Source organism: Engystomops pustulosus, chromosome 2 (genome assembly GCF_040894005.1).
Source record: "Engystomops pustulosus chromosome 2, aEngPut4.maternal, whole genome shotgun sequence".
Lineage (NCBI taxonomy): Eukaryota > Metazoa > Chordata > Amphibia > Anura > Leptodactylidae > Engystomops > Engystomops pustulosus.
Window position 1 is genome coordinate 247,167,927 of NC_092412.1, and position 13,539 is coordinate 247,181,465.

Below are 13,539 nucleotides of genomic sequence, written 5' to 3' on the forward strand. Positions count from 1 at the left end.
TCACTTTTTGTTTTTTTCCTTGACTCGAGTATAAGCCGAGTTAGGGTTTTTCAGCACATTTTTTGTGCTGAAAAACAAGGCTTATACTCGAGTATACATGGTATATAATATAATATTATTATATAATATTATTATAATTTTATATCAGAATCTCTGCTGTCAGGCAGTGCCAGGCTCTCTGCTCCAGCCCACATCCACCTATCTGACATTCAAGAGGCTAATTTGCATAGTTTTCAATCACTATATGCTAATTAGCGTCTCTACTGTCAGATGGGTGGTCCTTAGCTGATTTAGCCCGTTTGGCATAATAGAGCCTCAAAAATTACTTATTAATGAGTACAATTTTTTTTCTTTTTTTTTTTAAACATTGTTGTGAACTATGTGAAATATTAACTCTGTGGACTGCCCTGTGTCACCACTAGATGTCTATCCATTATCGTGGTTACAATAGTTAGTAAATAATTAGCCGCTTTGTGCTATGTAATCTGTCTTTATCTTGTATGGGTGGAGCGCTAGGAATAAATACCTGGAGCACCCAACATCCTCATGGACTGTCAGAGTTCTCAGGTTGTGACCACTGTAGGGACATAGTGAGAGCCGTCAGCATGTCCGGAGTGCGGGTGGTGGTGGTCACAGGGAGTAATAAAGGGATTGGGCTGGCTATAGTCAGGGCCCTGTGCAAGCAGTTCCAGGGGGACGTGTATCTGACAGCCAGGAACCCCAAACTGGGAGAAGAAGCTGTGAAGACCCTGAATAATGAGGGGTTGTCCCCGCTCTTCCATCAGCTGGACATCAATGATCCGGCCAGTATCCGGTGTCTGAGGGATTTCTTAAAGGAGAAGTACGGCGGGCTGGATGTGCTCATCAATAATGCCGCGCTTGCGTTTAAAGGTACGTCCTATGGGGTCCCTCTATGTATAGATACGGTCTGTGTTCTTGGATGTATTCATGTAAACACACATAGTAAGGCTGCGTTCACACAGATGGGTGGTCATCCGGCTATGGCCGAGCACAAGTCTGGCATGTTGAAGAGGAGGAGAGGCGAGCGCTGCTCCTCTTTTTTGCGGGCACGGTACCGAGCCTTGGCTCCATAGACGACTATATATATATATATACGTCCCTCATACTTTTGTGTGAATGTAGCCTAACACGTGTATCATTAGCACCACATTGAGATCTGCTCTTAAGGCCGCATTAAAAGTTTCTGAACGATGTCTGATTTTAAAAAATTATCAATCACAAAAGCTTACCCAAAGGTAGACAATCCTCGAGAACTTTGTGGACTTGGATCCAGCTACAGGAATTCAGACATCAATCCTTAAAAGTTAAAAACTCCATGCCTTTATTAGCGGACCTTGGTCGCGGATACAAAACTTTTTTCTGGCGTGACAGGTTATAAAAAATACATCAGCATAGCTATGTAACTGTGTACATACATGACATTACTTATCCTGTACTGATCCTGAGTTACATCCTGTAGATCTTTTATTTTATATAAAAATAAAAAACATAACAATACAAACCAAACATAATATATAATATATACAAAATATATACAATATCTTACCTGCTGGTCCAGCCACATTCACTCCTAGCAAAAACAATAATTTAAAATACACCAAAATGTAAAAACACCAAATACTACAACCCCCACCCAACCGATTGTCACACCCTCAACCAAACCAATAAACAATAAGACAAGCCACACCCACAAATAAACATAAATGAATATAAATATACATAAACCCACCCCACACCCTCTAATAACAAACCACCCCACACCCATTTTTTTTTTTTTTTTTTTTTTTAATAAATATATAATAACAAACACATAATACATAATACACACAACACTAAACTAGATCCCTCGCCCGCACCCTCCCCTTCCCCCCAGACACTGGTCTAACGTCCAAAGTTTGCGTTAAGTAGTCCAGACCAGTGTCCAAGGTCAGTTCATAAGTCCCACCACCATCACCCCCCTCCCAACCTAACACTATGTCCCAAACCCCACTATATACAATATATACAATATATACAGTATTTACAACATAACAAAGAAAACAGAATACAAATAAAGTCTAAACAACATAAATACAAACCACATAAAGCCCAGGTTCGGCGCCTGCAAGCCCAACATCACTATAACCTCAGAACACAAAACAAAAATCTACAGCGTCAGCACCAGCCCATCACCAGGAGAGGAGATGACAGACTAAGGGACACTAAAGGAGAACCCCCTCCAAAGGAGAGAGGCCCTTCCCGTGCCCAGCCTCTCATACTCCAGAGAGCGCACCTTCACCAGGTCACCCAGAATGTTCCTAACCACCTCATCCACCGGGAGGATTTTACGCTGCGTCGATACTAAACACCGTGCGTTCCACGTGTGGTACCTGACCACTAGGCTAACTAGGAATAACGTGCAGCGGTCCCGGCCACCCAGGCCTCTGAATGCTCCATAGGCCCACTCCGCATAGGAGAGACCGGCCAACCCGGGCCAATGGATGGAAGCGCCCACCCGGTGGTACACCTCTGTGTTAAAGGGACAATGAAGCAGGAAGTGGTCCATGCTCTCCAGCAGACCACCGCACTCCTCCCGGGGACAACCCCTTTCCTCAGAGCTCCTACACTTCAGATTGTCCCTCACACACAGCTTTCCATGGAAGCAGCGCCAAGTCACGTCCCAAAACTTCAAGGGGATCCTGATAGAATTCAATAAACTCAAACCCACCCCCAGATCCCGACTTGGGCAATCCCTGAGGGCCAGAGGCTTCTGGAAATGGGTCAACAGAACCCTCTTGTCAAGGAGTTTCCTCGACATGGTCCTGATCTCCCACATTCCCAGACCCCACCGGCGAATCACCTTCAGAACCGGGGTAGCGTAAGCCGGAAGATGCCCATGTGGTGTACGGAGATCCTTCACTCGCCCTCCTGTCTCCCATTCCTGGAAGAAAGGCCGAAACCATCCCCTGCAGGAGTATACCCACGGAGGAGCCCTCTCTTTCCAGAGGTTTGCTACATTGATCTTAAGAAAGGTATTCACTAGGAACACCACAGGGTTGACCATACACAACCCTCCTTGTCTCCTCGTGCGGTAAGTAACCTCCCTCTTGATTAGGTTCAGCCTATTCCCCCATAACATCTGGAAGAACAGACTGTAGACCCGAGTCCAGAGGGGTTCCGGCAACATGCACACACTGCCCAGATAAATCAGTAACGGGAGCAGGTAGGTTTTGATCAGATTAACCCTTTCTCTGAGGGTCAAAGACCAACCCTTCCACTGGTCCACCTTCTGGGCGGCGATCTTAAGCCTGCCGTCCCAGTTTTGCATGGGGTAATCCCCCTGGCCAAATTCGATGCCGAGAACTTTGGCAGAGTCCTGGGGCCCTGGAAGAGTGTCCGGGAGATCAAAGCCTGGACCTCCCTCTCCCAGCCAGAGACTCTCACACTTATCCCGGTTGATCTTGGACCCAGAAGCCTCTGAGTAGCGGTCAACCTCTGACATCACCCATTGCGCCTCCCCTCCCGAGGACACGAAAACGGTGACATCATCAGCATACGCTACCACCCTCAGAGTGGCTTCCGGTGCTGCCCGATCCATCCCGACTCCCACCAACGGCCCACGATCAACCCTCCTAAGGAATGGGTCGATCGCGAACACGTACAGTAGTGGGCTCAGAGGACAACCCTGGCGAACACCAGACCCGACCTCAAAAGAGCGGCCAATCCAACCGTTCACAAGCGGGAAACTCTCTGCCCCTGCGTACAAAACTTTCAGCCAATTGACAAACTCCCCCGGCAGGCCATACCTCAGAAGGACAGACCAGAGGTACTCGTGGTCAACCCGATCAAACGCTTTTGCCTGATCCAAGGACAGCAAGTACCCCTTCCAGTTACCAGCCCTGCCCTGCTCCACTGCCTCCCGGACACAAAGCACAGCACTAAATGTACTGCGGCCTGGAACAGAGCAGTGCTGGGTCCCCGAAAGGAGCCGGGGCGCAAACTGCACCAGCCGATTAAACAGCACCTTTGCCAAAACCTTTCTGTCCGCATTGAGAAGCGCTATGGGACGCCAGTTCTCAATACGAGATCGGTCCTTACCCTTTGACAGGATGATCAGGGCAGACCTCCTCATTGACTTCGGCAGAGTGCCCGAGGAAAGACACTCATTGAATACCTCAGTCAAGAGGGGAACCAAGGCGTCCTTAAAGGTCTTATAAAACTCGGATGTTAAGCCATCCGGACCTGGCGATTTCTTGAGGGCGAGCCCTTCAATCGCCAGGCTGACTTCCTCTTCCCTGATCATCTCTGTCAAAACATCAAGAGAGGGGTCTACTCCTGGCTCAGGGACAGTTTCAGCCAGGAAAGCCGACATCACATCCCGATCTAGATCCTTCCTGCCCAAGAGGTGCGAGTAGAAGGATCTGATGACCTCCAGAATCCCTGATCTGGACCTTTTCAGGGATCCCGTACTGTCAACCAGTCCCGTGACAACTTTACCATTCACTGACATCTTGCAGTTTCTGTAAGGGTCGGGCGAGCGGTATTTCCCGTAATCCCTCTCAAAAACCAAAGATGCGTGTCTATCATACTGACACCTCTTCAGCAAGGATTTCACTCTGGAGATGTCCTCACGACTACCTCCAGTCGAGACGAGATGCTCGAGTTTCCTCCTCAGGCCCTGATACAGGCGGTACCTGTCCAGGCTCCTGAGGCCCGAGAGCTGGCGGAAGAATCTCGCCACCCTTTTCTTGAGCATCTCCCACCACTCTGACTTACTGCTACAAAGGCCCAACAAAGGTACCTGGCTCTGAAGAAAGTCCTCAAAGGATTGTCTTATCTCCGCTTCTTCCAGGAGAGACGAATTGAGCTTCCAGTAGCCTCTTCCCATCCGGGGGGTCTCTGTAACATTCAGAGAAAACAAAATTAGACAGTGATCGGAGAACTCCACCTCAACAACAGAAACTGGTGAAGAAATGGCTTCCTCCTTTAAATAAAACCTGTCTATTCTAGACCTACAGCTACCCCTATAATAGGTGAACCCCGTGTGGCCTGGGGTGTGCCGGATGTGGACATCCACCAGGCGAGCCTCACTAGCTATGCTATTAAGAGCGACGCAATCATAAGTCAGCTTGTCTCTGGAACCTCCCCTATCCTGGGACCTCGTGACAGCATTGAAGTCCCCTCCAAAGACCACCTGCCGACTTGTAAAAAGGTAGGGCTTGATCCTCATAAAGAGACACTTCCTGTCCCACTTGGACTGGGGACCATAGATGTTAATTAGGCGAAGTTCTTGTCCCTTCATGAGGACATCCAGGATCAGGCACCTCCCCATTTCTAACTCAATAACTCGTCGGCATTCTACCGGTGCGGTAAAAAGGACCGCCACTCCGCTATACGGCTCGGCCGCAAGAGACCAATAGGAAGGCCCGTGTCTCCATTCCCTCTTAGCTTTAAACACGGCCGCCAAATCTGGCAGCCTGGTCTCCTGCAAAAATAAAATGTCGGCTTCAACACGGCCGAGAAAATCAAAGGCCGCAAATCTGGCCGCATCAGACTTAATGCTGGCGACATTAATGGACGCCAGTGTCAACGGAGTGGGTGCCGCCATCATGAGTGATTGAGTTAGACGGCTTTCTTTTTACCCATCTTGCCACCACCCTCGGGAAATGAACACCCCCTTTTTAGACATATTGTGGTGTCCATCTCCCGCACCTCTGATGCTTCAGGGGCAGATCCAGGACCTGCCCCCTCATCCTCGTCTCCAGACTCTGGGCCAGTCTCCCCTCCTGAGGACCCCGACTCCCCAGGGGGAGACTCGGCACCCCCCGCAGGCTCCGCCACCTCTGGCCCTTTACCCTCAGCCCCTCCATCGGCAGGAGAGGCTCCATCCAGGGCCAGGAATCGATTTGAAAGTTCGACCAGCGGGGGGTTGGTTGCAACTTCCTTGGGTACCTTAGTCAGGGTGGGAGAAGATCTTACACCTCCCTTCTTTTTACCCTTTTTCTTCTTTTTGGCGCCACGCTTACGCTTTTCCTCTAGCCACGCCCTATTATCCTCATCCATACTCTCATAATGGGAGGAGTCTGAGGACGTGGCACCTTCCTCTCTCTCGATCCTCCTGACCTCCTCATCCAGTACATCATCCCCTGGGGCCTCAGCGACAGGTGTGGTCTCCAGGATAGCGCCAGAGGTCGTCCCAGCAGCCCGAGACTCCCCCCGCTCTCTCTCCTGTTGACGCTTCTCTAGACGCCTTAGCTGGGCAGGCGTCTTTTTCCTGTCTTTCTTCCCTGGCCCCTCCATTCCTCCACCTCTGCTAGTCCCCTCCCCAGCAGATTCAGCCTCATGGCTTTCATCCGCTGAGGCTGAGCCTGCATTAGCGAAGGAAAGAGGACAACGACTGTACGGGTGACCGAGATCACCACACAGGTTACACCTAATCTGCCCTGTACAGGATGCAGCGAGATGGCCGACACCCCCACACAACGCACACTTCTGCACGGTGCAGTTTGCGCTGAAATGTGTGGGGTCACCGCACCTGTGACACAGCTTAGGCTGCCCCCGGTAGAAGATCAGGATCCGATCCCTCCCCAGGAAGGCTGATGAAGGGATGTGGGCGACTGAGTTACCTGAACGCCTCAACTTCACCATGAAGGTCCAGGCCCCTGACCAGATACCATACTCATCACGATTTTTCTCTGGTACTCCCAGTACCTCTCCATAACGATTCATCCAGGTCATGATGTCAAAGCAAGATAGTGATTCGTTACGGGTAAGAACAGTCACTTTCTTGAGTTCGCTCTGGCGGGACACTGCTTGCACAGCAAAGTCCCGCCACCCGGGCTCGTTGTATCTCAGCTCATAGTTGGACCAGAAGAGCTCAAGCCCCTCCGGCCGAACAAAGCTGACATCAAACTCAGATGTACCATAGGGATGGATCAAGGCAAAGATGTCAGCCGCCTTGAAGTCCATCTTCAGCAGCAGCTCAACTACCCGTGCCCGAGGGGGACACACATCACTGCCACGCCACCGAAGACGGACCACATTCCTACGGTTAGCACCCGGCCCGGTTGTCGGGAGCGACCATGATGTCTCCCTGCCTTTTTGCTCTCGGAAGGCAGACAGGCCGTGCCTCTCTATCCAAAACGACAAATCAACCTCCTGCCCCGCTACATTGATCGTCCTTTCTCCCTTCTGTAAGGCCTGCAGGAGGCGCCGTTGCAAAAAGCCGTCCCCAGAGCCCAGAGACGAGGATGATGGAACCCCACTTCCCCCAGCAGCGACACTGGCATAGCTCTTAACGGGGGGCGCCACTGGGGGAGCAACCAGACCAACCCCTGCACCCACCACATTAACTCTACCCACCTGCATGTTACACTCAGCCGCGCCACTCACACCACCAGTCACTCCATCACCCACCCCCAAAGCTGGCAAAGATTCTCCACTACTCACACCATTCACATTATCCACCACAACATTACTGACTCCACTCACACTGGCTGGACCAGCAACAACATCAGGGGACATGACCACCTCCGCATCTTCAGGCACAAAGGACGGGGGTCCCCCCACAGCGCATCGCCCAGAGGGGACCCCAACTTGTGTCACACTTGTGCCCTCCGCATCATCGGTAGCAGATGTTATTTTACTTCTCCTGGGGCTTGGTAACATTCGCCGCTGTTCTTTAGCCGGTGTGAGGCGCCGCTGATCTTCAATTTCCACAGAATTCAAATTATCCCCAACACCAACGCAGAATAACACTTTTTGTCTGGGAGGTCCGGAGCCCTCAGCCTCAGCGACCCCTCCACACTGCCGCCGCCCCTCAACTAAGTGATCAGCGGCAACAGCATGAAGAGGCGCCGAGGCACCGGAAGCTGCCACCAGTGCTGGGCTATCCCCCCCTCCCACCAGGGGACGCACCACAGCACTGGATTTTGATGTTATCGCCACTGCCGAGCCGCCCTGACTGTCCGGCCTTGCGGCCGATGTCTCCCCTGCTCCCCCACTGTTACCACAAACAGAGACGGAGCCCATCGCCACATCAGATGTCACACCTGTAATCTCCCTGCACCTTTGCACCGGGTCCACAGCAGAACTCGGGGGGGTTTGGGTAGCAGGGCTTGCACAGTGAGCTGACCCTGCGCTTTGCCCGGGGGGGTTTACAGGGAGGGGGGTAAAGATGAAACGTACCTCTTCTTGCTGCTTTGGCCTGGTCTTCTTACTCTTCCTCCGGCTGCTCCCCCCAGCGGCTTCCTCTGGGAGTTCGTCACCAAAAGAAAAGTTCTGCATGCGCACTGGGGACTCGAGCAGCCGGATCTCCGCCATGAGCGCCCCTCCCTGGCTGCCGGTGTCACTGTCCTCCCCCGAGCGAGGTGTTACTGCTGGCTGTCCTGCAGGGGGCCCACTGCACGAGGCCTGCTGATCTTCCTGGGAACTGCTGCTCGTTATCATCATCATCATCCTCCTCCTCCTCCACCTGGCTCACAGGCTGCAACCCCTTCAGCCTTTGCTCTCTGTTATCAGCCATCTGAGCAAATCGGTCATCATTAATCAGTTTTTCCTGAAACGGCCCACTGTTCTCACAAATAAAGGTCTTTCTTTTTGTCAGCTTGTCAATCTCAGCTTTTAGGTGATTAATTTCTCCTTTAACCTCCATTTTGCGCTTTTTAGGCGCTGTGTTCGCCCTGGCGCGGGCACATCGCAGCTCCTCCCGGAGCCTCCTGATGGTCTTAGTCGCCTCTTCGTACTCACAGAGGTGGCTCTGGACCCGGGAGGCATAGGTGGACAAAGACTCCCGGGGCCCCTGCACCGCCCAGCCTCCCCCCGCATGGTCAGCCTTACCTCTGTGAGCACTCCGCTTCATGGCTCCAGCCCCGGAAGGACCGCTCTCACCCGCACCATCATGGACATCCAGCTTCTGGGTTTGCCTCTTTACACTGGACCCAGGGGGAGCAGGAGCAGTATTACTACGACTCCTGGTGGAACGTCTCACCCCTGAGTCCTCCATAGCGCTGGCCGGTAGCTGGCTACCCCTGCCCCCCGCCGGCCTGGCCCGGGAAGCAGGAGCCTGGGGCTTGCCGCTCTGGCTCATGCCTGGAAACCCACCCCCTCCCTGGGAAGGGAGAGAGCAGGCCCCAGGTGGAGGTGGATTATTCCTGGAGCTCAGAGCAGCAGCAGCACACAGCCTCTCACAGCAACAGACAGAGCTTAACGATGTAACGAGCTCCAGAGATGCACTCACTATCTGCTGCTGGTGCAGTCACTGTGTACATACATGACATTACTTATCCTGTACTGATCCTGAGTTACATCCTGTATTATACCCCAGAGCTGCACTCACTATTCTGCTGCTGGTGCAGTCACTGTGTACATACATGACATTACTTATCCTGTACTGATCCTGAGTTACATCCTGTATTATACCCCAGAGCTGCACTCACTATTCTGCTGCTGGTGCAGTCACTGTGTACATACATGACATTACTTATCCTGTACTGATCCTGAGTTACATCCTGTATTATACCGCAGAGCTGCACTCACTATTCTGCTGCTGGTGCAGTCACTGTGTACATACATGACATTACTTATCCTGTACTGATCCTGAGTTACATCCTGTATTATACCCCAGAGCTGCACTCACTATTCTGCTGCTGGTGCAGTCACTGTGTACATACATGACATTACTTATCCTGTACTGATCCTGAGTTACATCCTGTATTATACCCCAGAGCTGCACTCATTATTCTGCTGCTGGTGCAGTCACTGTGTACATACATGACATTACTTATCCTGTACTGATCCTGAGTTACATCCTGTATTATACCCCAGAGCTGCACTCACTATTCTGCTGCTGGTGCAGTCACTGTGTACATACATGACATTACTTATCCTGTACTGATCCTGAGTTACATCCTGTATTATACTCCAGAGCTGCACTCACTATTCTGCTGCTGGTGCAGTCACTGTGTACATACATGACATTACTTATCCTGTACTGATCCTGAGTTACATCCTGTATTATACACCAGAGCTACACTCACTATTCTGCTGCTGGTGCAGTCACTGTGTACATACATGACATTACTTATCCTGTACTGATCCTGAGTTACATCCTGTATTATACTCCAGAGCTGCACTCACTATTCTGCTGCTGGTGCAGTCACTGTGTACATACATGACATTACTTATCCTGTACTGATCCTGAGTTACATCCTGTATTATACTCCAGAGCTGTACTCACTATTCTGCTGCTGGTGCAGTCACTGTGTACATACATGACATTACTTATCCTGTACTGATCCTGAGTTACATCCTGTATTATACTCCAGAGCTGCACTCACTATTCTGCTGCTGGTGCAGTCACTGTGTACATACATGACATTACTTATCCTGTACTGATCCTGAGTTACATCCTGTATTATACTCCAGAGCTGCACTCACTATTCTGCTGCTGGTGCAGTCACTGTGTACATACATGACATTACTTATCCTGTACTGATCCTGAGTTACATCCTGTATTATACTCCAGAGCTGTACTCACTATTCTGCTGCTGGTGCAGTCACTGTGTACATACATGACATTACTTATCCTGTACTGATCCTGAGTTACATCCTGTATTATACCCCAGAGCTGCACTCACTATTCTGCTGCTGGTGCAGTCACTGTGTACATACATGACATTACTTATCCTGTACTGATCCTGAGTTACATCCTGTATTATACCCCAGAGCTGCACTCACTATTCTGCTGCTGGTGCAGTCACTGTGTACATACATGACATTACTTATCCTGTACTGATCCTGAGTTACATCCTGTATTATACCCCAGAGCTGCACTCACTATTCTGCTGCTGGTGCAGTCACTGTGTACATACATGCCATTACTGATCCTGTACTGATCCTGAGTTACATCCTGTATTATACTCCAGAGCTGTTCTCACTATTCTGCTGCTGGTGCAGTCACTGTGTACATACATGACATTACTTATCCTGTACTGATCCTGAGTTACATCCTGTATTATACCCCAGAGCTGCACTCACTATTCTGCTGCTGGTGCAGTCACTGAGTACATACATGACATTACTTATCCTGTACTGATCCTGAGTTACATCCTGTATTATACCCCAGAGCTGCACTCACTATTCTGCTGGTGCAGTGTATTACAAAAAGTGACAGGTTCTTTGGATTTCGTGTTATAGAATAAGAAAAATGACACAGTCAACAATATTTAAAAGGTTTATTGTAATACAAAAGTATATAAAGAGGTAAATATCAAAAGATTATACTCACAACACTGTCAACTTTCATTGATGAGCTCCGGCACACAAATCTTAACGGGCTTATCAACTTACAACTCTGTCCAGCATCATTGATGACCTTCCGGCAGGTTGGGGTCTTCACGAACTATCACCAAGCAGTAGAATGACAGGTAATGACAGGTAGCATCAGGTCTTGAGGCGTCCCACAAGTACCCAAGCAGTATAGCATCAGGCAATGGCTAGCTCTCAATTCTCTCAAATCCCACCGCTAGGTGATAGTACGGAAGTTCTAAGTCAGGTCTATCCATTCTTGCAGTGGTCTCTGGTGAATACCTAGGGGTAGCCATAAGCGCTGCTACTCATAGTGATCTCCTATTACACTGACTGAGCCTCTTCTATTCCTTACTGAGGGTTTTTGATTTTTGGAATTGAGCCAACAATAATGTTCTTTGAACCTTGTGAACAACAATCTGCAAGGCCAAAAGTATCTGATCTCGTCAAGGTTCACATGTATAAAGAGTGTCCTTGTGCCAACGTCTTTATACATTAAAGGAACATAAGATGTGCTAGTTTTTATGAAAAGCAAAAGAGATGAACAGGATCATAATTCTTGGATACCTCGGCCCTTGATTGGGAAAAGAAGGCAACAATCTTGATATATTCATCTTTATGTAGTTCCTGATGTATTTTGGCTGTATGTAGTGTCTCAAATTTATGTTATTTCACTTTTTCCAGTTGATGACACGACCCCATTTAGTACCCAGGCTGAGGTCACTCTGAAGACCAACTTCTTTAGCACACGAGATGCTTCCAATGAGCTTCTTCCTCTTATCAAACCCAATGGTAAGTACATAGAGATGAAGAGAGGCCATGAGGGTCCGGTAGACCCATAGATATCATATGAACATTTATTTCTATGGTAAAGCTAAATGCAGTGTACTGTGCCCTTATAGGACGAGTGGTCAATGTCTCCAGCATGGTCAGTCCTTCCGCTCTCGCCAAGTGCAGCCCTGAACTTCAGGAAAAATTCCGCAGTGACTCCATCACCGAGGACGAACTGGTGAAGCTGATGGAGAAGTTTGTAGAAGATGCCAAGAACGGTGTCCATCAAAAAAATGGTTGGCCAGACACTGCTTATGGGGTGTCCAAAATTGGGGTGACGGTGTTGTCCAGAATTCAAGCTCGTCAACTGAAGGAGACCAGGAAGGGAGAGGGAATTATTCTCAACGCCTGCTGCCCGGGGTGGGTCAGGACTGATATGGCAGGTCCAAAAGCCCCCAAGTCCCCAGATGAAGGTGCTGTGACCCCGGTATATTTGGCTCTTCTCCCAACTGGAGTGGATTCACCCTACGGAGAGCTGGTCAGCGAAAAGAAAGTTGTCCCCTGGTAGATGTAGATCTCAAGGCTTAAAGCCTTGACATCAGTTTGAAGGCCGCAACATGTGCACTTAATAAAATAAACTAAGTGTATATGTCACCGAAAATGTCCAGGTCTTTTATAACCTGCAATGAATTGTGAATGACAGGGTCTACTTTCTGCCTGTGTGGGTAAGCCATGTAAGAACAACCCTAATCAGAAGAATGAAGGTGATATCTAGATCTGCTTCTCCTTTGATCACCTTTCAGATACCGGATGAGACAGCAAATGCCCGATTGTGCAGAACAACCATGGCTAGGCTGTAATCTGTATCCTAGTAGCTACTGAGTAACTATGACTACAATGACCCAACATGATAATACAATCTATGTTTACCTTGCATACATCTTACCCATAGACTGAAAGTCATGTAGGACTTCTGTGGTCCTGATCACCTCTCATCTCATGAGTTCACCTTGAAAATTTACATTCAAACAATAAAGAACAGTCTGAGATCTTAGCAATTTGCCATCAGCCTGTGCCTTCCGGTATATCACAAGCTCATCCCCTCCTAGCAGCACTACATGATACGGCTCACGACGGCAAAACTGGTCATTGATGTAGAGTTGACTCTACAATTTATGTAACTATAGATATTGATGGGGTATGTTGAGACCATCATGAGCCCTGGGATGTATGAATATTATGGCCCCTACAAGTCTGGAATCCCTTCCTACATATGGGACTATTATCAGCTTCTTGGGGAATGGAGGATGCGTCCCTTCTGCTGCTTTCAATCTGCGGTTTCAGGACCTTCGGAGGACCTTCAAAGGTCCTGAAATGGCTCTTGTGTACATGTGTATTAAGAGCAGGAACAGATGTACAAAGATTTCATGGGTGAAGGTCCTTCTCAGTAGGGGCGTTGCT

General features: G+C 49.4%; 1 protein-coding gene across 1 annotated transcript; it reads left to right on the plus strand.

Moving 5' to 3' along the window:
• The first annotated feature begins 536 nt into the window (after positions 1 to 536).
• On the plus strand, positions 537 to 13,084 carry LOC140119558 (carbonyl reductase [NADPH] 1-like). The gene is made up of 3 exons (XM_072138726.1): positions 537 to 891; positions 11,992 to 12,099; positions 12,210 to 13,084. The coding sequence occupies exons 1-3, from the start codon at positions 606 to 608 to the stop codon at positions 12,644 to 12,646; spliced, it is 831 nt and encodes a 276-aa protein (XP_071994827.1). The 5' UTR covers positions 537 to 605; the 3' UTR covers positions 12,647 to 13,084.
• Positions 13,085 to 13,539: the final 455 nt, after the last annotated feature.

Bases quoted from the DNA above. Each gene is read 5' to 3' on its own strand.
- LOC140119558 (XM_072138726.1), top strand. From the start codon at position 606: ATGTCCGGAGTGCGGGTGGTGGTGGTCACAGGGAGTAATAAAGGGATT. The intron at 892-11,991 runs GTACGTCCTATG...CACTTTTTCCAG, and splicing joins TGCCGCGCTTGCGTTTAAAG to TTGATGACACGACCCCATTT. The intron at 12,100-12,209 runs GTAAGTACATAG...GTGCCCTTATAG, and splicing joins TCCTCTTATCAAACCCAATG to GACGAGTGGTCAATGTCTCC.